Source organism: Melospiza melodia, chromosome 20, assembly GCF_035770615.1.
Source record: "Melospiza melodia melodia isolate bMelMel2 chromosome 20, bMelMel2.pri, whole genome shotgun sequence".
NCBI lineage: Eukaryota > Metazoa > Chordata > Aves > Passeriformes > Passerellidae > Melospiza > Melospiza melodia.
Genome location: NC_086213.1, coordinates 5,425,498 through 5,451,548, shown reverse-complemented (window position 1 = coordinate 5,451,548; position 26,051 = coordinate 5,425,498). Strand labels below are relative to the sequence as shown.

Sequence of the window (26,051 nt, the reverse complement as noted above, 5' to 3'; positions counted from 1 at the left end):
GCTCACTGCCCGCCTCCAAAGCCTTCACTGGACTTCCCAGGGCGCTCTCCTAAATGCTTGAGGATGGTTTGGATGATAAGTCTCCATCTTGCCCAGATATTGCTATTTTAGCAAGTACACCCGTGATGACAGAACATATGAAGGCAGAAGTGACTTAAATCAGCAAAAAATATCCTTATTCTGTCATCCACACTGTTCATGCATCACGTGTGGAGTCAGTGTAAGATGCAATATGCAAGTTGCTCCAGTGAGTTCCGTGTGTGAGTAATGTTTCTCTTGACAGGCAAAACCAGAAATGCCAAGGACACACAGCCTTGGAGACAGACACATCTTCATCCACGTGGCCTTGCAAGGTCCCTGATCCATCAAAAGAGGGAAGAGGAAGGAAAGCATCACTTCCTGCATGGGGGAAAGGTCAAACTGTCCAGGCATGTGGGCTGGGCAGCTCCAGACACCAGTGTGTTCAGGGCTGGATGGAGCTTGGAGCAATCTGTTCTCCAAAAATGTGTCTCTTCCTTCCAATCCAAAGCATTCCATGATTTTACCATTCTACCATTCAGTTGGAGCAATTTTTTTCAGGCTTTGCATTCCTCACTGCCATAACCGTCTCTATTTCTCCATCTTCACTGGATCTGTAATTCCCAAACTCAGTCACAGAGCACAAGCTTTTGGTTTAGTATCAACATAACCAGGAATCCCACAGCACTGAACATGAGCCCAAGGAAGAAGGCAGATCCCAGCAGGATCAAAGGTTCTCTTGGTGCTCCTGGATCTCCTGAGCTCACACCCAGGAGCCCTGTGCTGGCTGAGGTCTCTGGCTCTCTCAGCTGCTCCCTGAGGCTGTGGTGAGGATGGACAAGGAGAAGGACAGCACTCCAGAAGCATTCCTCTCTCCTGGAAAGCTCTCATCAGCTGAACACTCACTACAGAAGGCGCAAATCCATAAAAAAACATGGAAACAAGGTAGATGCCTATCCTTCCTCAATACAATCTGTGCAGGCATCTTCAGTCCCAAAGCCAAGATTTTAGTCAAGTATTGGAGTTGTCCCAGCACCAATGATGGCATTTTCCCTCCCAATGGCTCACAGGCCATGCAGCTTCACCTGCAGAGGATAAATCTTCCCTCTGTCCTCCAAGAAGGCTGATAAGAAACTGCTCCTTGCAAGCACTGAGGCACAAACACACATGGGCTTGTCTCTTCAAGGCCAGGCTCACCTACCCCGGAGAAAAAAAGCTGCCTGGAAAGCACAGCTGGTCTGGCACTTGGCCACACATCTCAGAGGTGAGACAGACAGACCGACAGGGAAATCTCTGCCTGATTGCCAGCTCAGCGCCCTGCCAACAGGAGCATCACAGGGCTGGTCCCTGCTGCCCAAAACATCTCAGTGCCTGTCCTGGTTCATTGTGGGAAGGAAGAGAACAGCCATGGGGAAGTCTAAACAATTTGCTGTCAGTTTGTTGCCTAGGAAAAAAGGGCATCTCCAACAGAGAGCAGTGCCAAGCCCTTCTGCTACAGGAGAAGTAATCTACTTCAGAATATTCCGAGCCAGCGTAACTGAGTCATGCTCTTCCTTGGAGACAACAGCACAGTAGAAACACATGCAAAGGCCTCAGGGCTCTTTGTCTTACTGTATTCTCACAGCACTCCCTTGCTGTGAAGCTCAACAAATAAAGTCACTTCAGCTTCCTATTTAAGACAGGAAAGTTTTTTTAAAAAACACGGACGTTGGCACTTCCTGTGAGTGGTGAAAGGCGACTCCGTCCTCGCCTCGACTCGAGGATGCAGCAACACAAACTCACATCCTGCCTCCATCACCACAGGGAGCTGAATCCTCGTGAAGGAGGAGCAGATGTCCCTCAGCATGGTAAGTCACATTTTCTATATCATTGCCTCTTCTCAGTCGTGCTCCTTGCACGGCAGACAGCTGATGGGCGGCGCTGTTTAATTAGGGGAGCGCTGCATCCTCGCTCACATCTGCACTGCACACATGGAAAACCCCCTGGGCACAAAGGAGCACCATGCCAGAAGAGCTAGAGCGTGGTAGGAAATGGTTTAGCCCCAGCAGAAAGCCTGGCTCCATCCAGGGAGCTCTGAGTGAGGCACAGCCAGTTAACCCTTTGCTGCGAGGCTCAGGAAAAGGGTCGTGGTGATTCACCACTTCCTGCACCACCCTCCTGGGGACAGAGACATTTGTAAGGAAGAATAAAAAAAAAATTAAATTAAAGACTTCCAGGAAAATGAGGATGAGGATAATTTTCCCCATGTACAGCAGCCAAGCTCTGTTGGTTGGAGATGCTCATCTGTGCAGTTCACTGCCTCATCTCCCCAGGACACCTGCTCTCCTCTGATCTCATCCCTGAGTCACTCCAGCTTTTTTTTCCTCTTGAAATATGATGTGGGAAGTTTTGGCCAGGAACTGTTTGATCCTGGGACAACTTTCACTCCTGAATACATAGCAGCAAGAGGCAGAGGGGCAGATCCCTCCTTTTTGGGATGTCTGGAATCCATAATTAGGTTAGCAAGACTTCAGCAGCTGAAGATGAACTGACAGATGCAGACCACCCCCTGTCTAAGCCCTGCTCCACAAAGCTGCCTCCTGACAGATGTGGGATTAAACCCTCCTGCATCTGAGAGTCCATGAAATATCACAGGGAGAGCTGGAAACAGGCACTCCTTCAAAATAAAACTGGAACACAGGAGTTCCTGCCTTAACAGAGCTGCCAAGTCCAATCCAAAGCATTTTTACTCAGTAAAAGTCCCACAAAATGAAAGGCTGCATTAGGAAGCTATAATTAAGAACCTCACTTGTGTCAAGCCAAATTGCTGCTGGTTTCATATCCTTTATTTCTTATCTCAACAAATGAACCACAACAGCACCAGGAAGGAGAAGCCAAAGCCACAACAGAAGGATCACCTACAACTCCCATTATCCATCCTTTCAGCAGCCAATCTGCTCCATAATCTCATCACTCCGATCGTATCACAGCAACAAAGGCTTCACACACACTGAGATAAAATCATACCATAACTGGAATTAAATATCTGAGTCATTGAGGGGCTCTGTGGAACAACTAATGAATGGAAAAAACAATTGGAAGCAGTTAAGGTTTTGCTGAACCGAACCAAAAAGGAAAAACAGGAGAGACAGCTCTGCCTAAGGCAGAGAGAGAGGGGCCAGACATGAAATACACACACACACATTTCTAATTCATAATTTTGGAGGAAGCAATGGAAAGAGACAATATCAGAGTCCCTCAGCTCTAGCATTTCTTTAACATATCCTGTTACATGAAGGAATTTCCTCTTTTTGTTCCAAAAAGGGAAACCAGTGTCTCCTGCTTTTAACACATTAAAGATCTGCTTTGGCTCCAGTAACAACACAATGTCAGCAGTTTAAGAGCACGTTCCTCATTTCAATTCTCCAAAGCAGAGCCTCTGGATTTCCCTGATGCAGCCTGGAAAGATGTTTGATTAAGCTGCAATCTGGCCTTTTAAAGGAGAGCAGTGTGTGCCAGGACTGGCTGCCAGCTCCAGCCACCAGCAGCTCCCCAGGGAAGTCACAAATTCAGCACTGGGAAGCAGAGAGGAAGCTTTGGGAGAAACCAGGATTAATTTGGGTAACAAACCTCCAGCAGGGCCAAAGCAGCACTAGAATGAAGAAAGCAGTAATAAGGTATGTGCCTTACTGACCTTTTTTCCCTGAAGAAAGAGGGATAGCAGGAAAATGACATAAATTTAAAAGTTAAATAACAAACTCCCAACATCTTCCCATGACAGGCTGAGACCAATTAGAGTTATTTGCTGTGGTGCAGCAATGCTGAGGAGGTAATTGTGTTTTGTAGTGTCAGAACACGACTCCACCACGCTGATTCCTTTGAAATACAACACTGCCACATCTCCTCTGCCTTGTCCCTCACACAGGGAAGAGAAGCTGCCAACTTCAGAGGAAGACACGTGTAAAGGAGCAGGGAAAAGCAGGGAAAACCCCAGCCCCCAGAGCTGGGGAGCTGTTCTCCATTAGGAAAAAAGGCTTCTGCACATTTATGGAAACCACTGCTGGCAGCAACTGGAGGTTGCATTTAATGGCTGGAGAGGAAGGAAGGAGTTAAACCATTGATGTGGCATCTGCTGAACAGCTGATTTTCCCTCAACTGGTCCTTGCTTCAAGTCCTACAGCCCTCATACAGAACCACAGCTTCAGAAAATGGACAACTCTGACTCAAAAGTCTTCCAAACACACAAAAAAAATGTCCTTTGAATCCAGATTTTAGAAGAGCTGCTGCTGATTTCCCATTGTTTGCCTGGAAATCTTGGCTGGCTGGCCTGCAATCTCCTGCCTGGTGCAAAACACCTTCTGGAAGAAAGTCACTCTCATCAATGTACAGACTGCCTCAGCTGCAGAAATCAAAAGTCATCTGCTGATTTTTAAATGCCAGCCTTTAGAATCAGCTGTTTAATCTCTATTTAGTGTGGGGATGGAAGAATAGGTCATACAATGACTGTGTCATCTGGCTTTTCAGCAAATATAGAATATATTCAGTATTTCTTGAGCTTCCCTGTAACACTGTTGGAGTGTTAAACCCTGAACTCCTGACAGGCTGGAACCATTTAATATGATTTTTTATTTCTCAAGTCCTTTAGAGCACCTTTAACTCTGCTGACCACAATTCTCTTCAGGATTTTCCTCCACTCCAGGTGCTATTCCTTCATTTGATATATATTTATCTACATATCTGATTACCTTTTGTGCTAGCCAGCCCAGGCATGTTGGTACTATAACTTTTTGCTGCCTCTCCAACAGTTTTAAAGCTTCCATGAGCATTTCTGTTTTCTAGGCATTTGTGCTGCCTCAAAGTATAGAAAATTTTGAATGTTCAGTCTTCTCCTTCACAACCACTAGAGATAAGGTCCTGCCACCAGCCAGGTATTTGAAAAGAAAGGGCTTTGATGGGGTCACTTCACCCCCCTGACCCAAATGTCAAAATTTTCCTTAGTGCTCTCACTTCCAGGATTGATTCCTTAAGTCTTAATTCTTCATTTGGTTAATGAAGACCAGGAACGTATTGGTGCATTCTAGTGAAATCCACTTTGCTTTTGTGCCATAAACTTCCCCAGATCTGTGGGGGATAATGAAAATACTCTCTCTCTGCAAAAACAGTGATAGCTGGAACAAACCACAGGCATTCCCAAGTGGCAATACAGAAACACACACACATTAGGTGGGAAATACAAGTGCAGCTGAGCTGTCCAGCCCCACAGAACCAGGGGGTTTAACACAGCTGTGCAGACACATGCATACTAAATTTTCTTCCCTCACACACAAGCAGGTGAAGAAAAGCTTTTTGTTCCAAACAGACATCACCAGAAAAAGCAGCACTGGATGCTCCAAACCCCCTCAGTGTGATTCAAACCACAGCAGTGTCCCCTTGCCATGCCCAGGATCTGTCCCCAAGGCCAAGGTGCTGCTGTGACCAACACCAGGTCACCTCTGGTGTCCCCAGGTGAGGCACAGGTGCCTGAGCATCCTGCAGAACCACTCACAGATGGCCCAAACCCCAACCCTGCTCCTGCAGCTCCCAGAAAGCAAGCAGCCATGTGAAAAGCAGCCTTCTTCTCCACATGCAAAAAGCAATTATGGTAAAGACACAGGGAGAGCCCTGCGAGGTGCAGATCAAGAGCCAGAGACACGGGAGGCAGCAGGAGAGCCCGATCAAATTCACCACACTCTCCCCAGCTTAAGGATCAGAAATGGAGCGTTCTGCCTCATAAATTCTACTTCCAGCAAATTCAAGCCTAAATCCCCTGAAGGCAATAAGGAAAAGGCAATCAACAACAACTCTAACCACTTCCCAGATGCTCCTGTTTAGTTTATACAGCACTTCTTACAGCATTGAAATGGGTAAAATGGGATTTCAACGCAGGGGGGCTGACGGCAGCAGGCAGGATTCCTCAGTGAAGATACCAAGGGCAAAGGAAGTTCTGAGAAGCATCATATTGGTTATGATGAGTGAACTCAGCGTGCTCAGCCTTTGCTCATTTTAATCTGCCAGTACGCAGGCTTGGCTAAAGTGAACATCCTGCATCTACAGTGCCTTAAAAATCCACAGGAACCACAAAATGAGGGGGGAAAACGAACAAAGTGCTGCGTTCCCTGGGAAGCCATGAAAAAACTAATCACTGTTTGTTTCCAACTGTTGTTCCGCTTCCTGAGCCAAATGTTTCCAAGTCAGCTGTGGTGGCTGAGGAGTGACCGGTTCGAGCTGGAAAGCTGTCAATTGAAAATTGCAGCTCCAACACTTTCAAACTCCTTAACATCTTTTATAATGCCAGGACCACCTGTTCAAAAAAAAAGCAGAGCCCCCTGATGACACCACACATGGCTTTATCCCACATTTTCCAATGAAAGCAGTCAGCTCAGGGAGGAAACACCCCGCTCTTCTGCTCTAGGGAAGAGACACACAAAGGGCAGGGGGCTCCATCCCTCAAAGCATCAAGGTCATCACTCCCATCTTCAGGCAGTGTGGAGCTTCCAGAGTCCTTGCCCCCCTCTGCAGGATCCCCCCTGGATTTACAGTGTGAGGGGATCTCCATGCCCAGTGCTGCAGGAGATGACAAAGGAGAAAGAACCATTTGACTCCAGGATAATGGAACACTACCCCAAGTCTTCTCTACCTTGTAGATGCAGTTACCAGCTCAGATTTGAACAGCATGGGGCATTCAAGACAAAAATCACTGGGTTTTTTTCTTTCTTTTTTTTTTTTTTTTTTTTCTCTCTCTGCGTGAAAGAGTCAACAGTGCAGAGATTCTGTTTGACAGAGCATCCCACTGTGAGACACACAACGTGTGCATTGTGCCAACCACTCTCCTGCAGAGCTCAGAAAACAAGCAAGGCTTGGAAAAAAATACCCACAATGACTGCAGCCCTCAATACCTCCTGGTGCTTCACTGTGCTTGGGGCTCTTCCCCTGCAGGCACCACAGAGCCACGGTGAGAATGTCTCCACACAAATGCTGCTGAGCTTTGCACAACACAGGGCTCCTTCTCATCAAAGAAAGGCACCAGCTCTACACAAGTGTTTGAGCACAGCCCTGCCTTCAAACCTGAGCTCTCAGGACAAGTGAGATCCCAGAGGAAAATTCAAAGCAGAAATATTTTTCATTATTTCTAACATCATGGCAAAAGATCCCAAATATCTTCTAAAAAAGCAGCATTTCCCTCCTTCCTCTGAGCTTACAGAGCTCATCACCCAGGGAAACGAATTGTACTGAAGGAGAAAACAATAATCTCCTTATGTTTTGGGTGTTCGTTTCCCTTTCCAAGATTTTCACCCCTCACTCATCTCAGAGGCAGTTTTTGCTTCGCTTTGCTTGCTTAAAACATTCATTTTAAGTCATCTAGGCCAGGAAAGGATTAGAGGAGCCCTGGCAGAAGTTGCAGAATGCAAGGCTGTTAGGTCAGAGAAATGAGACTTTCAGAGGCAGAACCAACAATCCACCACAAAACCACCACTCGTGCTTTGGAAAAAAAATACACTCTCTATAAATTTTAAGCAGGTGCATATTAAGAAAAATGAATCATGCACAGCAATGCAAAACAGCACCTCCTCCTAACAAAGGAATGAAGCCTGCCTGTCCACTCCTGCACCAGGTGCAATCAGCACTTCCCAGGTGAGATTGTGACCCACAGTGGCATTACCTGACTCACCCTAGGTGCAAGGAGGAGCTGCTCCCCAAAATGAGCCCCCAGTCCTGTGCTCTGGCCATGTTTCACCTCTAAAGGCAGCAGCAGAAGCACTGCTGCTGCTGCTGGAACTAATTAAAGGCAAATTGGTAGAACCAGGGGCCATGACGTGAGGAAATATCCTGCACAGCATCCAAGAAAGGCACCAGATAATCCAAAAGGCTGTTTAAGAGCCTGGCTGTCAGAAATCTTGGGATCTGCCAGGTCCAAAGCAAGCTTGTTCCCTCATCCCCTTCATTCCTTCACCTTAATTAGCTGCAGCATTTCTGACCCAGTGCCTCAGCCCCTCTGGAACAACCCTTGCTTCCACACAAGGATCAAAACCTACAGATCCTGCAGGATTTATTAAATCTTCCTGAAATGCCTCTTTTCCTCCAAAGGCAGCAAAGCCAGAATGCCTCCACAAGCAGCACAGGTCCCAAGGGTTTGTGTGGTTGCAGCATTTCCCAGAGGTGGGAAATGTGCTTCAGGTGTTTGTTCTCTGCTTCCTCAGCCCTTCAGGAATTGTTTTACACCTGGAAACCTCACCCATGGCACGATGGTGGAACAGGATGAGTTTTGAGGCCACTCCAACCCAAACCATTCCAGGATTCTCTGAGGTGATGCCATGACCAGATGGGATGAAGCTGTGGAATACATGGACAGGTTTAACCCTCTCACTGCCAACAAAAACGTGTTCAGGAGCCAGATCCAACACAGAGGAGATTTCTGTCACTTCAGGTTGCACTGGCTACCAAACACATCAAAATCCAGGTAATTCACGTGCCTCAAAAAGAATATTAACTGCTCCAAATCCTAGGTGTCTAGCAGGGGCTTAGTAAAGGATTTTTTTAAAGACATGTTTGGTGTCTACAACATCCTTTAATGCTGTAATTAGACTCTGTGTTCAGAAGCACCCCTGAGTGTCCAGCAGCCAGTTACAAAAGGAACAGCTTTGCTGAGAGCCCCTTCCCACATCCCACCAGGGAACTGTCCCAAGGCAAGGGCAGAGGGCCCCTTCCAGCACACACTGTTCTGCCAACACCCTGGGCTTCCCTCACCCAGCACTGCAGGGCAGCCCCTCCAACCTCACCAACTGAGAAATCTCATTTTCTTCACACACCTTGGGCCACCTGCTCGTCCCCAGCAGTGCCAGGCATGTATTCACCTTCCCAAATAACTCACCTGCCCAAAAGGCCAGGCTGGCTCTGGCTTTCCTGACAATTCACTTTTCAGGCAGCAGAAAGTGAGATTGCACCTCACTCAAAGTTGTTACAAGTTCCCATTTTCCAACAATCCTTCTAGAAAACATCACTCTTGGCTGTTGCAGTTGCTCCCCCACCTCCCTAATAATTAGATTTTTACCTCAAGAGCATTTGCTCTTGCTTTCTTGTAAAAAAACCAGAGTTGAAAGATGACTTCTTTCCCCCTGCCATCACCCATTGTGTGAGAAAACAGACAATATCCCATTGTTCCATGTACAACACTCTGAGCTGTACTTTCTGCTCTGAACACACTGCAGCTCTACTTGAGGCTCCAGCAATTTCCATGCAGGAGGCAAAGGAGAATCTTGTACCTGATCTAATACAGGATAAATCAATGTGCACTCATTTAGTGTTTATAGCTCCCATCAGCTCAAGGAGAGACACTGTCCTGGAGTTTCAAGGCTATCCAGGCTGCCTTTGTGGATGGAAACAGACACTGCACTTAGGAGGTGTTTTGAGAGCTCTGTTCAAACATTTCCCAGGAGTTCGGGAGGGATGGGAAATCACTAAACCCTGGCAGCTTCTCATCACTCTCAGGACAGGATTTTGGGAAGGGCCAAGCCAGGCTCACATCTCCCTTCTTGCCTTCTATAGAAATTCAGTCTCCTGTTAGTCACTGCCCTCAGGCAGGGGCTGGGGAGCTTAACTGGGGTTTGTGTGAGATGCTCAGATAAGATGAGCTGGGGAAGGGCAGCTCACATTCATTACTGTGCATCCAGGTGATGCAAGAGCTTCTCCCTGCCTCCTTCAGCTGCTGGAGCTGCAAAGAAAAATTACCCAGCCCAGTCAGAAAACCATCAGCACCACGGGGAGCACATTTTTCTGGATGTGGTCTGAATTCCTGTCGACTTTGCAGTATTCTGACCCTTTGTGGTGGCTGCAGAAGGGAGCTCCCTGGAAATCCAGTATCCCAGCACAAGCCAAGCAAAGCAGAGTTTAATATTCCTCCCCATGCAAGTATTTTCTCTCATTAAATGCTTAAGAGCTGGAGGATTTGGGAGATTAATTTTTGCAGCTGGACATTTTCTTTAAGAATGCAATTTTCCACACAATTTTCCTCCTTTAGCTCTCTTTTATTCTAACCCCAAGACACCCACTTACCCAGGAGAGGACTCTCCTGTAAGGTCTGGAAAGGAATTCACTTCAGTCCTTTCTTTTCACATCTGCAACAAGCCTGCTTTCAGAAAACCCTCTTTTTACTTATTTCAACCCAGAAACTCGTCTCCAGTTCCAGGCAGTCAACACCAAGTATCCACAACTACAAATTCATTTATCCAAAGACCTTACTGGAACAAAACCAGTCCATGGACAGATTTTTTTTTTTTTTAATTTAAAAGCACAAGAAGTTCCTTAAAACCACAAGAGCTGATCCACTGAAGCCCAGAGGCACACAGCACTCAGTGACATGGTTGTGACAGGCTGGAGAATGGACTGCAATTCAGAGGGGTTTGTGCACACAGGAACACAAAGCAAGGGTGAGATTTAATTATCAGCAGCCTCAAACATGTGATTGAACAAGGGGCAGCTACAGCCACCGTGTCTTTCCCCAGGTGTCACCTGGAAGAGGATGGGGGGTCCTTCACTGCCTGTTGTGGGGACACAGCTCAGTGACAGTTTTGTGTTCAACCTGCCATTGAAACCCCTGGAGTTGATGATGGCCAGGCACAGTAATGAGGGAGCTGCTCCTCCAAATTCTGAATATTCAATTGTGAGGGTTTAGGCAAAGACAGAAGGAAAGAGCCTCCTGACCTTCCCTGTCCCCGTGTCCTCACCTTCACCCTGGCAGCCTCTCTCCCCTTTGAAGCACTTCTCACACCTTTCCCCTGGAAAATAAAAGCTTCTGGCTGAAAAGGTGACATCCCACAGTTCTGTTAATGCCATTTCAGCCCTCGGCAGCCAAGGGGAGGCAGAGCAGAGGGGACACATTTGACTCCTCACAGCCTCCACGAGACACAACTTTGCTGCATTTCACAGCAGATTTTCTGTGCAGGCAAACAGCAAAAGCTGGGCTGCACTGCTGGTTTTTAAACAAGCTTCCTTTTGCCTGTGCTGCTGTCACTGGGCTCCCTCCCTGATTTAAGCTTCCCGCTTCCCAGAGATAAAGGTGCCTTTCAAGTTGTTGATGCCAACTTTCCCCTCCTAATCCCTCATCCCACCCTGACTTCAGAAGGTTCTGTATCATCCCCCATTGCTTCCAGAGCATAAGCTTTATATTTCTGCAGCAAATCCAACTTTAACAGTGATTAAAACACACAAATAAGAGACATTTCATTTGAAGGATGCCAGGAAATGAGTTCTCAAAAACCACACAGCGATCCTATAAGAAGCACAAAATTGGTCCCTAAAGAACTTCCCTGTATTTCAATGTGGAGAACTTTATTTATTAATACATTCATTCTCATGCCTCTGCTTTAACACAGTCATGCTGGCTTCAAGCAATTGTTAAGCCTCACACAACTTCTTCTTTGAAGGGATGGGAGGCGAGGCAAAGAAAAGAGGGAAGAGTGATTAAAATTAGTCACAAGGAATCCTATAAATACACCCGTGGATGGAGGAAGAAATCTCTCTTCCATTTAACTTAAAATAGAGGGCTAAACTTTAAAAGACAAACAGATGGGATGAAGCAAGGATAAAACAGAGCTCAAAGAAAGTCAAATGGGCAATTTATTCAGGGATCTGTATTGTGGGGTGGCAGAGGAGGAGGAGGGGGGGAGGAAGAATCTTGATTATCCAAAATTAATTCCTGGGTTGAGAAGCCATAAGGAATGCTTGAGGTATTAAATCTCAGAGGCAATATGGCACAGAGGTATAATGTAAAAAAAAAGGGATGCCTGGCCAGGAAATAAAGCATTTGTTCCAAAAGTTCAGCCTGTGGCAGCAAGGGCTGGATCACAAGACCTGTGTGTGTGCACCTGCAAGGGGAAGTCACGGGGATGTGCTGGACAAAACTGCACAGATCCATCTACGAGGGGTAACACCAACCAGAAACTGTGTGAACACACTCAGACACCTCTGCTGGCCACGTCCAGCCTGCTGCAGGGTGAGGGCTTTAATGAAGGCACAAAGGAGAAAAGCAAAGCTTCTGAGGGATGGTGGCTGCTGTTTCCCCCTGCCAGTGTTCACAGGCTGGCTATGCCCCACTGAACAGCACATATTGTCTAAAAGTACTCCAGATTCTTTGATAAGAACACAACGAAGACGTAGAAGGGATTTATCAACACTTCCCTTCTCGTAAAAATCAGGACGTAAACTAGAAACAGACAAAACAAGCCTTGCAAAGTGCAGATGTTTATGGTGCTGGGAAAAGTCATGAGATAAGTGCAGTGGGACGGTGCCAAGGGAAGGACAGCGCGCAGGAAAGGGCTTAAGGTCATGGGGGAAACGACAAAACCGTGCGATAGAAAAAGCACTGGTAGGACCCGAGCGGCTCCCGTGGTGTCACAGGGAGCTGTGAGCAATAAAACAAGCAGGACAAGCGGCAGCCGGACCCGCTGTTACCGGGCAGCCCCGACACCGAGCCCAGCTCTGCCGGTCCCACGGGAGCAGCGGCCACCCCACCGAGACAAGCCCCGTGCGGGCAGCGCCAAAGCGCTCTTACTTTCGTTGGGCAGCTCCTCGCGGTCCGGCTCATCCAGAGGGGCTGAGGCGCTGCTCCCGCTGTCGTCCAGCGTGAGGATGAGCGGCACATCATCGTCCATGCTCACCGCCATGCCGTCCCTCCGGGGCTCTCCGCAGCTCTCTGGGGCGGCGCGGCTGTCAGCAGCTCTGCCGGGCCGGCCCGAGCCTGGGGCGGCCTGCGGGGCACCGGGACACCGCGCTGTGCGCACCCATCTCCGGACAGCGCCGGACAGCGGGCTCGGCGGGGCACTGCGGGCTCAGTGAGGCTGTGAGGGCTCGGTGGGTCCGTGCGGGCTCAGCTCACACGGCGGGGCCGGGGCTGTCCCTCCCGGCCGAGGCACGGCTCGTAGCACAGCGGACTCTCAGCACGAAGCGCTCCGGGGCGAGCTGCAGGTGCCGCGGCGCCGGGAGCAGGGCCGGCATGGCGCTAGGGGTCCCGGGCACACATGGCTCCGTCCGTGCCCCGCAGCGCCCCGGGCCGCCCGCAGTCCGCGCACATCAACTTCCCGGAGCGCTTTTGCGAACTGCGCGATGCCACAAGGTCACGGATCGCTCTAAAAGGTGATGGAAAAGGAAGATGAGGCAGGCCCAGGACGGCGCCACGGGGACAGCTCAGAGCCGCCGTCCCTGTCCGGCCAGAGGGACACCGGCACGCCGCTGTCACCGCGATGGGGAGGCCCGGCCCGGCCCGGCGCCCTCCCCGCGCCCTGCTCCCAGCCCTGGGTGAACCCGCTCCTCACCAGCCTCCCTTGCCCGAGGCCTCGGGACCCTCCGGACCCTCCAAACCCCCCGGGACCGCCCGGCCCGGGACCCCCGCGCCCCCCGGCCCAGTCCGGTCCGGCCCGGCCCCTCCGAACCGGCGCCCGCAGCGACGCGGCTCTTCCGCGCCCCGCCCCTCGCCTTCCATTGGCTGCTACAGCACGGGCCCCGCCCATGGGGGCGGGACCTCATGGCTCCCGCCAATCCGCGCACACGGCCTGCCCCCACCCCCTGCCCGAGGATCCGCGCTAACACCGCCTCCACTCCCCGCCTCACGCACTTCGCCTCGCCATTGGATAGAAGCGCTGTCCCTCAAAACAGACGCGGGTGCTGATTGGTCTGAGGTGGCGGGGGTGGGCTCTGGGGGCGTGAAGCGGGGGCTGCCATTGGCTGCGCCGAGGCCCCGCCCCAAGTCAAGGAGGAGAGGAGCGGTCACCGGGCAACGGCGGAACGCGGGCGGGAGCGGCTCGGGGAGCGGGCCCGGACAGCCGCTCCTCCCAGGCCGGGACAGCCGCTTCCCCCCGGGCCGGGACAGCCGCTCCTGCCAGGCCGGGACAGCCGCTTCCCCCCGGGCCGGGACAGCCGCTTCCCCCCGGGCCAGGACAGCCGCTCCTCCCAGGCAGGGACAGCCGCTCCTCCCAGGCAGGGACAGCCGCTCCTCCCAGGCCGGGACAGCCGCTCCTCCCAGGCCGGGACAGCCGCTTTCCCCCGGGCCGGGACAGCCGCTTCCCCCAGGCCGGGACAGCCGCTTTCCCCCGGGCCGGGACAGCCGCTTCCCCCAGGCCGGGACAGCCGCTTCCCCCAGGCCGGGACAGCCGCTTCCCCCCGGGCCGGGACAGCCGCTTCCCCCCGGGCCGCACGGAGACGGGAAGAACGGAGACGGGCCCTCGCTGTGCGCAGGCCCCGCGGGCGGTAGGAATGGGTCGGGCCCGAGTGCAGCCCAGCCGTGCCCTGGCACAGTGGGGGCCGTGAGGGGCATCCAGCAGCGCTGGCTCTCCACAGGTCCTGCAGGACATGAACCCTGCCAGGGTCAGCTCTGCTGCTTTTGGAGGGTCCCGCTCCAGCTCAGTGCTCTGCTGGTGTCAGTGTAAAGCAGGCCTGCAGCAACACAGCTTCAAATCCCAATAAGCAACAAGGCAGGGTGGTGTCAAAGGTGGAGAGTGAGATTTGTGTCAGTGCTGAGCTGGCAGAAAAACGAGAGCAGCAGCAGGGAGGATCCCCAGCTTGGTTTGGCCTCTGTATCAACAACTCTGTCCTGAGCTGAGCACCAGTGACAGGCTGGATCTGCAGGGAGGAAACAACTGAACACTTCCCCCACCTCATTTCATTCAGATTTAATGTGGTTTTTATTCCACGTGAGCATCAGCTCCAGCAGTAACAGAGCAGCTTTTGGTCTCGTGCTGAGCTGCACAGACCTGGCAGAACAAGAGGACAAGGCAACAGTAAAGCACCAATGTGAGTGAAAATCATGGAACAAAGTGCAAACACATTTATACTTAAACAACATCCTCATGTGTAAATAGCAAGAAGTGCCAGTTCTGATCTCCTGGAAGGCCTTGGTGACAACCTGGCCCTGTGTGGGACAGGGAAATGTGGCTGATGAGATGGGCTCTAGTTTCCCCCACTGATTCCTTAGACCCTGAGCACAGCAGTGGGGGTAAAGTGGCCAATCTTGGCCACACAGGCCACTGCTTACTTGATTTTCAGATTAAATCTCTCCTTATTTTAAGAGGCTTCCTCTTTCAAGGACACCAGCTCTCCAAGATCACACTGGATCACACTGCTGCTTGGACTCCAGGGCAGTTCCCCCAGTTTGCTGAGGACTCGCCCCTCTGGATCTCCCACCTGCTGCTGGAACAGCATTCCTGCTCCTGTGTCAATCCTCAACCCTCTTGTCTCCATCTAGTGTCCAAACCACATCTGGGCTCTCTCCCAGCCCAGTGAAACCTGCAGCCTTCACATCCGTGTGCCCACATCCCAAACACAGCTGACCAGGCTGGGATGGACACCAGCACTGCCAACCCCTCCCTCTGAGAAGGCCACAGTTGTTTCTTGTCCCTCCAATTTTACCCCAGCTGGAGAAGAGCTGCTGGATTGCCTCATTGGGAAGCACAGGGAGAGGTCTGAGAGCTTGGAGTGAACCACAAGGATCCTCACTCACCTTCTCAGGCTTTAATAATGTCAGGTTATTCTTGCTCCCTGTCAGGCCCAGAAATGAGCAGGAATTCCCCGCAGTGCAGGCTCCTGGCTGGCTCCAGCTCCACCTGCTGGAGTGGGTCAAGACCTGATCCTGCTGCTGCTCAAGGTGCAATAAAATCATTTCTGGGACAGAATGATGCTCTTAACCTGGCTTGGTGTGTCCTTGGGTGAATGTGTTTCCCTCGGCATGGGAGCTACCAAACTCCCACTAACCCCAGCAGCTCCTCAGTGCAGCCTCCCTGCCCAGGGAGCAGTGGCTGCAAACCCCACTCACCCACCCCATGCCCTTTATCCACTTCTATCCACACAGAGCTGCTTTTCCCACCTCAGCAAAGGAAGTGGAGGAGCTTTGGAGGTGCCCAGGTCCCTCAGCAGCATCCCACAGACCCCAGATTTGTCTCGGAGCACTCGGTGACAGCGTGGCACTGCTGTGAGCAGCTCTCAACCCCCAGGCACACAGTTATGGATCTACTCAGCACCTCCTCATCACCATGAGCTGCCAAAATCCCTGGGCAGGTCCTTGTGTGTCACAAATCCCATCCAGCCTGGGACCAGGGCAGTGCTTTCCTCACCTCTGTGCTCGTGCTGCTTTGTCAGAGGAGTCCATAAGGTGTTGGTGGCACAAAGCAAGGACAGCAGGGAGACACCAAGGCACGTCCTGTGCATGGAGGCAGAGGGAATGGAGCTCATTTCCTGGAGAAGGGAACCTTTGGGAGGGCCTCAGCAGCCTCTCAATACCTGCAAAGAGGAGGCGGCCGTGAGGGCTGGGCCAAGGTTTGTGCTCAGGAACAGACACAAAATCAAACCAGAAATGCTGTGACTGGATAAAGGGAGAATTTCCACCCGGAGGACAGTGGAGCAGTGGGAAGAGAGGCTGTGTAGCCTCTGTTCCTAGGGGTTTCCACCACCTTGGACAGGTCAGACTAGGGGGACGCCCTGCATTCCTGCAGGGACGAGCACAGGTGGGATGGAGCAGGACTCCTCTCAGCAAAGGTCCCTGCCAGGGTCCTCAGACCCCAACTGCCCCAGCCAGACTCACCTGGGACCCCACCCCAGCAGCACCCCCTGTCCTGGGAGCTGCACAGCCCCTGCCTGTCCCCACAATGTCCCTGTGCCTGGACAGGCCCTGCTCTGCACTTGGGGACACTCCTGTTCCCTGCTGCTCCAACCTCCCACTGGATTTCCCAGACAGCAGGAACCTCCTCTGACACCCCTGCACATCACAGGGTGCTGCTCCCACCAAGGCTCTCCTGCTCTGGTGCCATGGGGTGTGCCCTGAACCAGGAGGTCACTGCTCCCAGCACTGTGGTCACCTCTGGCTCCTGGCTTGCCTTCCAGCACAGAGCAGCCCCTTCCTTCATTTCCAGCCATGGAAAACCCCAGGGTCCTCAAGGGCTTGGCCTCAGGGAGGCCTCAGGTGGATTAAGGCTGTGTGTACATCCAGAGGGACACTTGGCATCACTTCCAGGGGGGTCTGGCTGAGCAACTGCCTGCTGCCTTGGCATTCCTGGGCACCGGAGATCCGGACACGCTGTTGGACCGACCCCTCACCCGCGGGCCCCGGGGGGCTGCAGGGGTCGTTGGAGCGCTCTGGTTCCTCCACCTTTCTGTGCCGAGGCTGGAAGGAAGGTGAATCCTGTCCGGGGGGGTGCTCAGCCGGCTGACAGACTGAGAGCGTGCTCTGCCAGGAGCAGCCCAGCCCTTGGGGCAAGCATCGCTCCCGGGATGTCTCCAGGCACACAGCTTCTCCCGGGGGCCGGGCTCGGACGTGGCCGGGGGATGGACGGCCCGCAGGGGAGCGCCCCGGCTGTGCGGGGACAGGCCGGGCTGGCTCTGCGGGGCGGGCGGGGGGCTCCAGAGCAGCGAGTGGAGCTTGGCTACATCCTCCTTCCTCATCCGCGGAGCGGCCCAGGCAGCGCCCTGCGGCTTGGCACCGAACAGGGACTCGTCACAGAAGGACGGAGCGTGGCTTCGGGACCTTGCGGGGCGACAAGCGGAGAAACACGGGCTGGTTACAGCGGGGAAAGCAGAGGGGGACTCGAGGGGCTCCGCAGGGCACGGACACGGGGCGGCGCAGGGAGCGCCCCGCGGCGCGGCTCACCTGCTCTGGCTGCCGGGCCGGGAGCCGCGCGCTGAGGGAGCCGCCGGAGCCGCCCAGGGCGGCGGGAAGGCGGGCGGCGGCGGGCGGGCCCCCGCGGGCCGGCCGAACAGCGACTCGTCCACGAAGGACGGCCGCACCCGGCGGCGGCCCCGGGGACCCCGCGGAGGGCGGGCGGCAGCGGCAGCCGAGCCACCACCGGCCGGGACCGGGGCTGGGGCCGGACCTGCCGCCCGCATGGCCGCGGCCCCGGGGCGGGCTCGGACCGGGCCCGACCCCTTCCGCCCCCGCCCCGACACGTGGATCCGCCGCCGGACCGACATGGCGCCGCGCAACCGCCGGCAGCCACGCCAGGCGCCGGTACCGGGCGGGAATGGGACGGGAATGGACGGGACGGGGACGGGGACGGGAACGGAACGGGAGCGGGGTGGGAACGGGGCGGGCCGGGCCCGAGCGAGGCGTGTCCCTGCGCCCGGTATTGCGGCCCCGGTGTCCATGTGCCGGTGTCCACAGTACCGGTGTCCTTAGTGCCAATGTCCCCTGTGCCCGTATTCCTGGTATGCGTGTTCCCACGACCAATGTCCCCACGACCAGTGTCCCAATGCCGGTGTCCTGAGTAGCCGTGTCCCAGTATCTGAGTCGCCAGTGCCCGTGTTCCAGTACCACTGTCCCAGTGCCAGTGTCCCCAGTACCTGAGTCCCCAGCACCCGTGTCCCAGTACCCATGTCCTAGTGCCAGTGTCCCAATACCCATGTCCCAGAGCCAGTGTCCCCAGTACCTGTGTCCCAATATCCATGTCCAGTGCCACTGTCCCAGTACCAGTGTCCCCAGTACCCGGGTCCCCAGTGCCAATGTTCCCAGTACCCCCAGTCACCAGCACTGGTGGCCCTGCCTGCCACACCAGCAATGCAGAGCTGCTGTGACCTGACTCTTCACCACAGCCATGTCCCCCACTGTCCCCAGGCCCCTGCGGCCCCACTGCCCGCCTTCCCTACGGCCGCCGAGGAGGACGATGGCGCCGACGCTGATGCTGAGCTGGACACTCAGGCCATGGTGCGGGCCCAGAACCAGAAGAAGAAGAAATCCGGGGGCTTCCAGTCCATGGGTGCGTGTGAGGCAGGGCACAGCTGTCCCTGGGACGGGGACTGTCCCCTCCTGCCCATGCCTCCTCACTTGTCCCTGTTCCCCCAGGCCTCAGCTACCCTGTCTTCAAGGGCATCATGAAGAAGGGCTACAAGGTGCCCACGCCCATCCAGAGGAAGGTGAGCCTGGGCAGCGGTGGGTCCCTGCCCCAGGGGGTGGCAGTGGGACAGTGACAGTGACGGTGGTGTCCCACAGACCATCCCTGCCATCCTGCGTGGCCGGGATGTGGTGGCCATGGCCCGCACGGGCAGTGGGAAGACGGCCTGTTTCCTCATCCCCATGTTCGAGCGGCTGAAGGCGCCCAGCCAGGCCGGGCCGCGCGCCCTCATCCTCTCACCCACCCGGGAGCTGGCCCTGCAGACCCTCAAGTTCACCAAGGAGGTACAGGGGACACGGGGGTGAGTGGGAAAAATGGGGACAATGGGTTTGGTTCTGCATCCCACCAATATGTTTATTGCTCACCCTGCAGCTGGGCAAGTTCACTGGCTTGAAGACAGCCCTGATCCTGGGAGGAGACAAGTAAGCTGTCCCCATGTCCCCTCCAATCCCTGCTTCCCTGAGCTTCCCCAAAACCTGGTGAGGGGCTGAGCTGCCCGGTGCCACCCCAGCCTCTCCCCTCTTTCACAGGATGGAGGACCAGTTTGCTGCCCTGCATGAGAACCCTGACATGTGAGTGATTGGGGCACGGGGGGGGACCCAGTGGGTAAATGGCCACCAGCCACCTGGGGACATCACTGGTGTGCCTGATGGGCATTCCTGGTGTTCCCTTGGAGCAACTCCTGTGGGACAACAGGGTCTCTATTGTGTCATCTTTGGGTGGATTTGGGACCTGCTCCCAGAATGGTGTGGGGACAGTGTCTCCCCCTCGTCCTGGTCCTGTCACCCTCTCTGTCCCCCCAGAATCATAGCCACCCCTGGGCGCCTGGTGCACGTGGCAGTGGAGATGAAGCTGAAGCTGCACACCGTGGAGTACGTGGTGTTCGACGAGGCAGACAGGTCAGCAGGGCTGTCCCCAGGGCTGGCAGTGTCCCCACAGGGATGAGAAGCCCAGGGCGGCACCTGCCATATCCCATATCCCCTCCCTGCAGGCTCTTTGAGATGGGCTTTGCTGAGCAGCTGCAGGAGATCATTGCCCGGCTCCCCGACTGCCACCAGACCGTGCTGTTCTCCGCCACGCTGCCCAAGCTGCTCGTCGAGTTTGCCCGGGCTGGTGAGGACCTGGGCCAGGTGGCACTGGGGACAGGGACCTGGCACAGCCCCACAGCCAGGCTGAGCCCAGCACTGGGAAAACCCAGCTGGGTTAATGCTGGCCAAGTGGGTGTCCTCAGCAGGACACCCCTGGGTGACCCATGTCCTGTGTGTCACCACAGGCCTCACTGAGCCCATGCTGATCCGCCTGGATGTGGAGTCCAAGCTGAGCGAGCAGCTAAAGGTGAGATGGGGGAGTTCAAGAGGGGCTTTGTGCCCCCTACCCCCTGCAATCCCCCTGTTCCTGAGGAGGGGACGAGGGTGGCAGTGGTGGCACGGGGCTGAGCGCTGCCCTCGTGCTGCAGCTGGTGTTCTTCCATGTGCGTGGGGACGACAAACCGGCCGTGCTGCTCCACCTGCTCCGCAGCGTGGTGAAACCCCAGGACCAGACCGTCGTCTTCGTGGCCACCAAGCACCACACGGAGTATCTGAGGGAGGTGAGTGGCATTTGGGAGTGCCCATGTGGGGTCTGCAGTGAGCTTTCACTGGGTTAAAGGAAAAATCCCAGAATATGTGATCATGGAGGTGCTGCATCCGTTCACCCCTCAGAGAGAGGAGGGAGCACATCAGTGGGATTTGGAGGTCCAGGTGGCCACTCTGGAGTCTCTGGCCCTGTCTCTCTGCTGAGGGCACATCCATCCATTCTTTTCTCCCCTTCCCAGCTGCTGACAGCACAGGGCATCCGCTGCACCCACATCTACAGCTCTCTGGACCAGACCGCCCGCAAGATCAACATTGCCAAGTTCTCCCAGGGCAAGTGCCCAGTGCTGCTGGTCACCGACGTGGCTGCCCGGGGGCTGGACATCCCCATGCTGGACAATGTCATCAACTTCAGCTTCCCTGCCAAGGGCAAGCTGTTCCTGCATCGTGTCGGTGGGTGCCAGTGCCCTCACTGTGTTGTGGCATTGAGGGACAGACTGGGGACAAAGCAGTGATGTCCCAGCTGGATTGTGAGGGTTCTTGGGAGCAGGATTGGTACCTTCCTTGTAGAGTTTCCCCTTGTCCCTTGCCAGCCATGCCCCCGTGGTAAATGTCACATGTGTAGACTGCCAGGGACACCAGGGATCCCTTACCTGGGTGGGGCCAGGCTGGGCATGGTTTCCCATCCTCCTCTTGCCCGTGCCAGGTCGTGTGGCCCGGGCTGGCCGCAGTGGCACTGCCTACTCGCTGGTGGCTCCTGACGAGATGCCCTACGTGTTTGACCTCCACCTCTTCCTGGGGCGCCCGCTCGTCCTCGCCGGGGCCCAGGAGATGCCTGCAGGTGAGGGGTGGCTGTGTGGCCACTGGGGTGTTCTCCTTGGCCACTGCTGGAGGTTGTGGTCTTGTGGTGGTGAAAATGGGTTGTTGGGGGGCTGTGATACACCCTGTGTGTGGGGCTTGCTGATTGAACAGTGCCGAGCTCCCTGGAGCTGGCAGCTCTGCTCTGATAAATACAGGCTGGGTGCTGGGAGGTGACACGCTGTGCCCTGGGCTGCAGATGCTGGCGATGTCCTGGGCCGTGTGCCCCAGAGTCTGGTGGATGATGAGGAGTGCCTGCTGCTGACGGACCACGAGAGCTCCCTGGAGCTGCGCAGCCTCCGCCGCGTCGCCGACAACGCCCACAAGCAGTACCTGCGCTCCCGGCCCGGCCCCTCGCCCGAGTCCATCAAGAGGGCCAAGGACCTGGATGTGTCCCAGCTGGGCATGCACCCCCTCTTCAGTGAGTGCCGGGGGGATGCTGAGGGAGGGGACCCCATTGCCCTCCCCATGAAACTGATCTGTGCCCCTGTCCCTGCCTGACTGCCCCAGGAGCTCGCTTCGAGGACACCGAGCTGCAAAGGCTGAAGTTGGTGGATAGCATTAAGAGCTACAAGTCCAAGGCGGTGAGTTGAGACAGTGGGATGGGATGGGATGGGATGGGATGGGATGGGATGGGATGGGATGGGATGGGATGGGATGGGATGGGATGCCCATGTGGCTCACTGGGAATGATGCTCCTGCCCTGGGCACAGACCATCTTTGAGATCAACGCCACGTCCCGGACACCGGCCAGCACCGTGATGCGATCGAAGCGGCGCCACGACCATGCCCTGATTGAGAAGTTCCAGCGTGGGCAGCAGGAGAAGCGGGCAGCAGCACTTAAAGGGCAGGGGATGTGCCCAGCCCCTCCTGAGCCCCAGGATGGGGAAGGAGAGCAGGAAGACCTCCAGGTAATTGGGTCACGGATGCAGGAACTGCTGCAGAGCTGCCTTGGCCCGGTGCTGGCAGCACCAGGGCCCAGATCGTGCTGGGGTTTGGGGGCTGGTGCAGAGACTTGTGGGGATGTTGGGGGGACATGGCTCCTAAACCCTCCACTGTCCCCATACAGGACGTGTTTTCCAATGTGGGGGGCCAGAAACGAAAACGGAGCCGAGGAGGAGAAGATGGTCCCAGGAAAAAGCCACAGCAGCCGGCACAGCAGGCTGAGGACTTCTACATCCCCTACCGGCCCAAGGACTTTGAGAGTGAGCGGGGGTAAGTCTGGGGGGCTCCTGCTGCTGTGCCCCCAGCCTGTGTGGGGGCTGCTCTCATCTCCCCCCTTGGCAGGCTGAGCGTGGGCGGCGAGGGCAGCGCCTTCGAGCAGCAGGCGGCCGGGGCCGTGCTGGATCTCATGGGCGACGAGAACCACAACCTCAACAAGAACAAGCAGCTGCTCAAGTGGTGAGTGGGCTTTGCCCGTGGGCTGGAGGGGGAATCGGTGCTGGGGGTGGCACTGCTCGGTCCCACCACCCCTCTGTCCCTCGCAGGGACCGCAAGAAGAAGCGGTTTGTGGGGCAGACGGGCCAGGAGGACAAGAAGAAGGTGCGGACGGAGAGCGGGCGCTACATCAGCAGCTCCTACAAGAACAACCTGTATCCTGCTGTGGGCACTGCTGCCTGCCTGGGCTGGGCACTGCGGGAGCAGGGCTGGACCTGTGTGTCAGGGCTCCATCCCCTGCCAGGGGAGGGAGCACAGTGGGGTCAAGCGAGGAGTCCCCACATGTTCCCTTAACGCGCCCGTCCCAGCTATGAGAAGTGGAAGCAGAAGTACAAGGTTGACGAGCGGGACGAGGACGAGGAAGGGCCACGCAGCAGCGAGCAGTTCAGAGGGAAGCACAGGCGTGGGCAGGGTGAGTACCCAAAGCAAGCAGCAGAGCCCTGCCCTGTTCCCCTCAGCCTGGCTCTGAGCACAGCCCTGTCCCATCCCCCCGCAGGCCCCACGCAGTCCCCGGCGCAGGGCAGGGTGCGCTCGGAGCTGAGGAACAAGCAGCAGATCCTGAAGCGGCGCAAGAAGGCGGCCAAGCAGCGCTTCCTGCAGAGCGGGGGCCTGAAGCGGCTGCGGGCGCGCGGGCGGCAGCGCGTGCAGGAGCTGCGGCTCATGGCCTTCGGCCGCCGCGCCGGCCCCGCCAGGAAGGGCAAGCTCAGGAAGAGGATGTAGGACACACGGCGCCTGGGGTGGGAGCTGGGCAAGGGACAGTAAATATTGGTTGGTTTTGCATCCCGGCTTCTGTCTGTCCTTGCTCCAAGCAGCGTGCTTGGGGTGATTCTTTCCCTAGAGACGCAAGAAGAAGCAGGTGCTGTGCTGCACAGCTGGGTGTATTTTAATGTGAAGCACCTTCAGCAGCTCTCTCCTCCTCGTCCTCCTGCCTGGGGTGCTCTGTGCAGGAGGGAACCTCAGGAGTGCCCTGGCCCTGCCTGGGTGTGGTGCCACCCCAGTGTGACTGTGCCACTGCTGTCCATGTTGCCTCTTGACATGGGTTTCTAGACTTGCAGGAATTGCCTGCATACAGAGGGGTCCTGTGGCTCCATGCTGGCCCTGGCAGCCTCTCTCCAGCCCCAGGAGCAGGCAGATAGTCCCCAGGGGCTATTTGTGGCCCTGAAGCAGCCTGACACTCCTGTGCTGCTGTGGGTGTGTGCCGGTGGCACAGATGTCAGACAGAGCCTTCATGCAGAGCAGCACCTGTGGAGATGAGAGACTGATGCCACAGCCATCCTGGGGTGTAAGTGCCCCTGTGAGTCCCCAGCCCCACTGCCCCGGGGAGAGGGTTGTGCTGACTGTGTCCAACTGGGCCTTTGTGTCCTGGGCTCTGTCTGTGAGGATCCTGAGCTGTGCTGTGGTTTGCTGGAAGAGGTTCAGCACAGCCAGCTTGATCTGCCCCAGCAGCAGGGTCTTCTGGGTGGCTGTGCTCTGGATGTGGGTCCAGCAGGACTCCTGGGGGACAGGGTGAGCCCCTGGTCACTGCCCTGTGTCCTTCTGTGCCCCCCAGGCCAGGCCTGGGTAACCCAGGAGTCCTGGCTGTGTATCCCCCCCATGCAGAGCTGCTGCTTTTTGGGCAAGTGGGGATCCTCAGCTCAGCTCAGAAGGGTGCAGCCCAACTTTGCACCTCCACCACACTGGGCATCTCCTTGTGCAGCACACCTGGGGTCTGTACTGCTGCCCCTCTCCCTGGGGGTCCCTGGGCACCCCACATCCCCCTTACCCACTGGCGCACATCCCGCTGGGCAGCCTCCAGGCGTGTGTGGAGCCGTGCCAGCTCGTTCCTGGTGCCCAGGAGCTGGGTGCTGCTCTCCTGACGGTACCGCTGGAGCTGTGCCCTGCCCTGGGCCAGCTGCTCCTGCCCGGCTTCTGCCTCCCGTGCCAGGGCTGCCCGCACCTCCGCCAGCACCCCCAAATGCACCAGCATGGCCGGCACGTCCTGGAACTGGGCAGTGGGAGGCGGCTGAGGCCGCAGGGATGACCCCTCCAAGGGCTTGGTTGGGGACACGCAGGATGGCACGGCAGGAGCTCACCTGGCCCATCGCGGCCAGCACGTCCCGCAGGTAGTCCCCGAAGGGCCGGAGGCTCCGCAGGCGCCGGGCCAGGCGCTCCCGGTGCCGCCGCAGCCGCTCCAGCTCCCGCCGCAGCCGGGCGCTCTCCGCTCGCTCCGCCGCCGCCCGCGCCCGCTGCTCGTCCGCCCTCCGCAGCTCCCGCTCCCGCCGGGCCGCCGCCGCCTGCACCGGGACACGGGGTCAGCGGGGACCCTCCGGCCGGCCCTGCCCCCGCCCCGGCCCGGCACCTTGAGGAAGGACTCGAATCTGAGCACGGCGTCGCGGTGCTGCTCTCGCCTCCGGGCCAGCTGCTGCCGGCGCTGCGCCAGGCGCTGCATCCGCTGCTGGAACTCCTGCGGGACGACAGGGGGCCTGGAGCATCGCCCAGGCTTGTGGGCACCCGAGGGGAGCTGGGGACACCCCTGCCAGCCCCTTGTCCCCAGGCACACCCGCAGCGCCCTCACCTGCCGCTGGTTCTGCAGCTCCCGCTCCGCCTCCGCCGCCTCCCGCCTCTTCAGCAGCACACGGGTGGATGGAGGGAGCGTGGCGGGGCCCCGCGCTGTCCCCGTCCTGCCACGGGCTGCGTGCAGCTCGGCCGGGCTGCGGAGGGAGAGCCTGGGCAGGGCATCTGCCACCGTGCCACGGGCAGGGCTGCCAGGGGCCGCCGCTGTGCCTGGCCCGCTCACCCGGGGTCAGGACCACTCAGGCTGAGCCCTGCCTGCATTCATGCCCACCCCTCCCACGTCAGCCTCCCCTGCTTGGAGTCCCCCAGCACCAGCGAGATGGAGCTGGTTCCATCTTTGTTCAATTTGCTCCCCAGGGAAGGACAGGTCACACCGCAACCTCAGCTTTCTTGTTAGAACCCGTGAATCCCCCTGCCTGCCCCCAGCCCATGGCTGCTGTGTCCTCTCCTCCCTGACAGCCATCCTGGCAGTGGCACCCGGAGATAGGAATACAAACTGAGATCATGGGGCACACAGGACACGCTGGCCTGGTGCCAGCCCTTGGGTCACCTGTCCCGGGAGGGCACAGGGGTGTCACTCACAGCAGCCGCAGCTTGTCCCGCAACGCCTCTCGCACCCGCGCCTCCAGCTCCGGCTCCATCTCGGCGGTGCCTCCTCCTCGCCCGGGAGGAGCTGGGATCGGGACAGCCGAGGAGGTGCTGGCAGCACAACAGAGTTGCCAGGGGCAGCCAG

At 56.4% G+C, this 26,051-nt stretch overlaps 4 protein-coding genes and 1 long non-coding RNA gene across 5 annotated transcripts in view; 2 read left to right on the top strand and 3 right to left on the bottom strand.

Annotated features, from left to right (window-relative positions):
- TPCN1 (two pore segment channel 1) overlaps positions 1 to 13,439 on the bottom strand; it is a 42,208-nt gene extending 28,769 nt beyond the window's left edge. The window contains exons 1-2 of the mRNA XM_063173339.1: positions 13,344 to 13,439; positions 12,584 to 13,157 (exon numbers count right to left, since the gene is read on the bottom strand). Of these exons, the coding sequence (XP_063029409.1) occupies positions 12,584 to 12,695 (112 nt within the window). The 5' untranslated portion in view covers positions 12,696 to 13,157; positions 13,344 to 13,439. The remainder of the gene's footprint in view (positions 1 to 12,583; positions 13,158 to 13,343) is intronic.
- LOC134427238 (uncharacterized) lies at positions 1,427 to 8,580 on the top strand. The gene is made up of 2 exons (XR_010030125.1): positions 1,427 to 1,865; positions 8,235 to 8,580. It is a non-coding gene; the product is annotated as an uncharacterized LOC134427238 (long non-coding RNA).
- A 1,242-nt stretch (positions 13,440 to 14,681) lies between the features above and the next one.
- RITA1 (RBPJ interacting and tubulin associated 1) lies at positions 14,682 to 17,982 on the bottom strand. The gene is made up of 2 exons (XM_063173473.1): positions 17,663 to 17,982; positions 14,682 to 17,539 (listed from the first exon to the last, which is right to left on the bottom strand). The coding sequence occupies exons 1-2, from the start codon at positions 17,980 to 17,982 to the stop codon at positions 17,020 to 17,022; spliced, it is 840 nt and encodes a 279-aa protein (XP_063029543.1). The 3' UTR covers positions 14,682 to 17,019.
- On the top strand, positions 17,964 to 23,545 carry DDX54 (DEAD-box helicase 54). The gene is made up of 20 exons (XM_063173182.1): positions 17,964 to 18,019; positions 18,623 to 18,764; positions 18,851 to 18,921; positions 18,998 to 19,183; positions 19,272 to 19,321; positions 19,430 to 19,471; positions 19,703 to 19,798; positions 19,891 to 20,012; positions 20,173 to 20,234; positions 20,356 to 20,487; positions 20,713 to 20,923; positions 21,177 to 21,311; positions 21,528 to 21,749; positions 21,839 to 21,912; positions 22,042 to 22,239; positions 22,398 to 22,543; positions 22,616 to 22,729; positions 22,816 to 22,920; positions 23,074 to 23,177; positions 23,262 to 23,545. Exons 1-20 carry the CDS (start codon positions 17,981 to 17,983, stop codon positions 23,483 to 23,485), a joined length of 2,475 nt encoding a protein of 824 aa, XP_063029252.1. The 5' UTR covers positions 17,964 to 17,980; the 3' UTR covers positions 23,486 to 23,545.
- Positions 23,546 to 23,625: 80 nt separating this feature from the next.
- Positions 23,626 to 25,959, bottom strand: CFAP73 (cilia and flagella associated protein 73). The gene is made up of 7 exons (XM_063173471.1): positions 25,901 to 25,959; positions 25,320 to 25,545; positions 25,104 to 25,208; positions 24,838 to 25,038; positions 24,528 to 24,749; positions 24,104 to 24,259; positions 23,626 to 24,007 (listed from the first exon to the last, which is right to left on the bottom strand). The coding sequence occupies exons 1-7, from the start codon at positions 25,957 to 25,959 to the stop codon at positions 23,912 to 23,914; spliced, it is 1,065 nt and encodes a 354-aa protein (XP_063029541.1). The 3' UTR covers positions 23,626 to 23,911.
- Positions 25,960 to 26,051: the final 92 nt, after the last annotated feature.

Bases quoted from the DNA above. Each gene is read 5' to 3' on its own strand.
- CFAP73 (XM_063173471.1), bottom strand. From the start codon at position 25,959: ATGGAGCCGGAGCTGGAGGCGCGGGTGCGAGAGGCGTTGCGGGACAAG. The intron at 25,039-25,103 runs GTGCCGGGCCGG...GTCCCGGTGCAG, and splicing joins GATTCGAGTCCTTCCTCAAG to GCGGCGGCGGCCCGGCGGGA. The intron at 24,008-24,103 runs GTCAGCACAACC...TCATCTCCACAG, and splicing joins CAAAGGCCCAGTTGGACACA to GTGCTGCTCTGCATGAAGGC.
- RITA1 (XM_063173473.1), bottom strand. From the start codon at position 17,982: ATGTCGGTCCGGCGGCGGATCCACGTGTCGGGGCGGGGGCGGAAGGGG. The intron at 17,540-17,662 runs GTGAGCCGCGCC...TCGCCCCGCAAG, and splicing joins CGGCCCGGCAGCCAGAGCAG to GTCCCGAAGCCACGCTCCGT.
- DDX54 (XM_063173182.1), top strand. From the start codon at position 17,981: ATGGCGCCGCGCAACCGCCGGCAGCCACGCCAGGCGCCG. The intron at 18,922-18,997 runs GTGAGCCTGGGC...GGTGTCCCACAG, and splicing joins CCACGCCCATCCAGAGGAAG to ACCATCCCTGCCATCCTGCG. The intron at 22,730-22,815 runs GTGAGTGGGCTT...TGTCCCTCGCAG, and splicing joins AACAAGCAGCTGCTCAAGTG to GGACCGCAAGAAGAAGCGGT.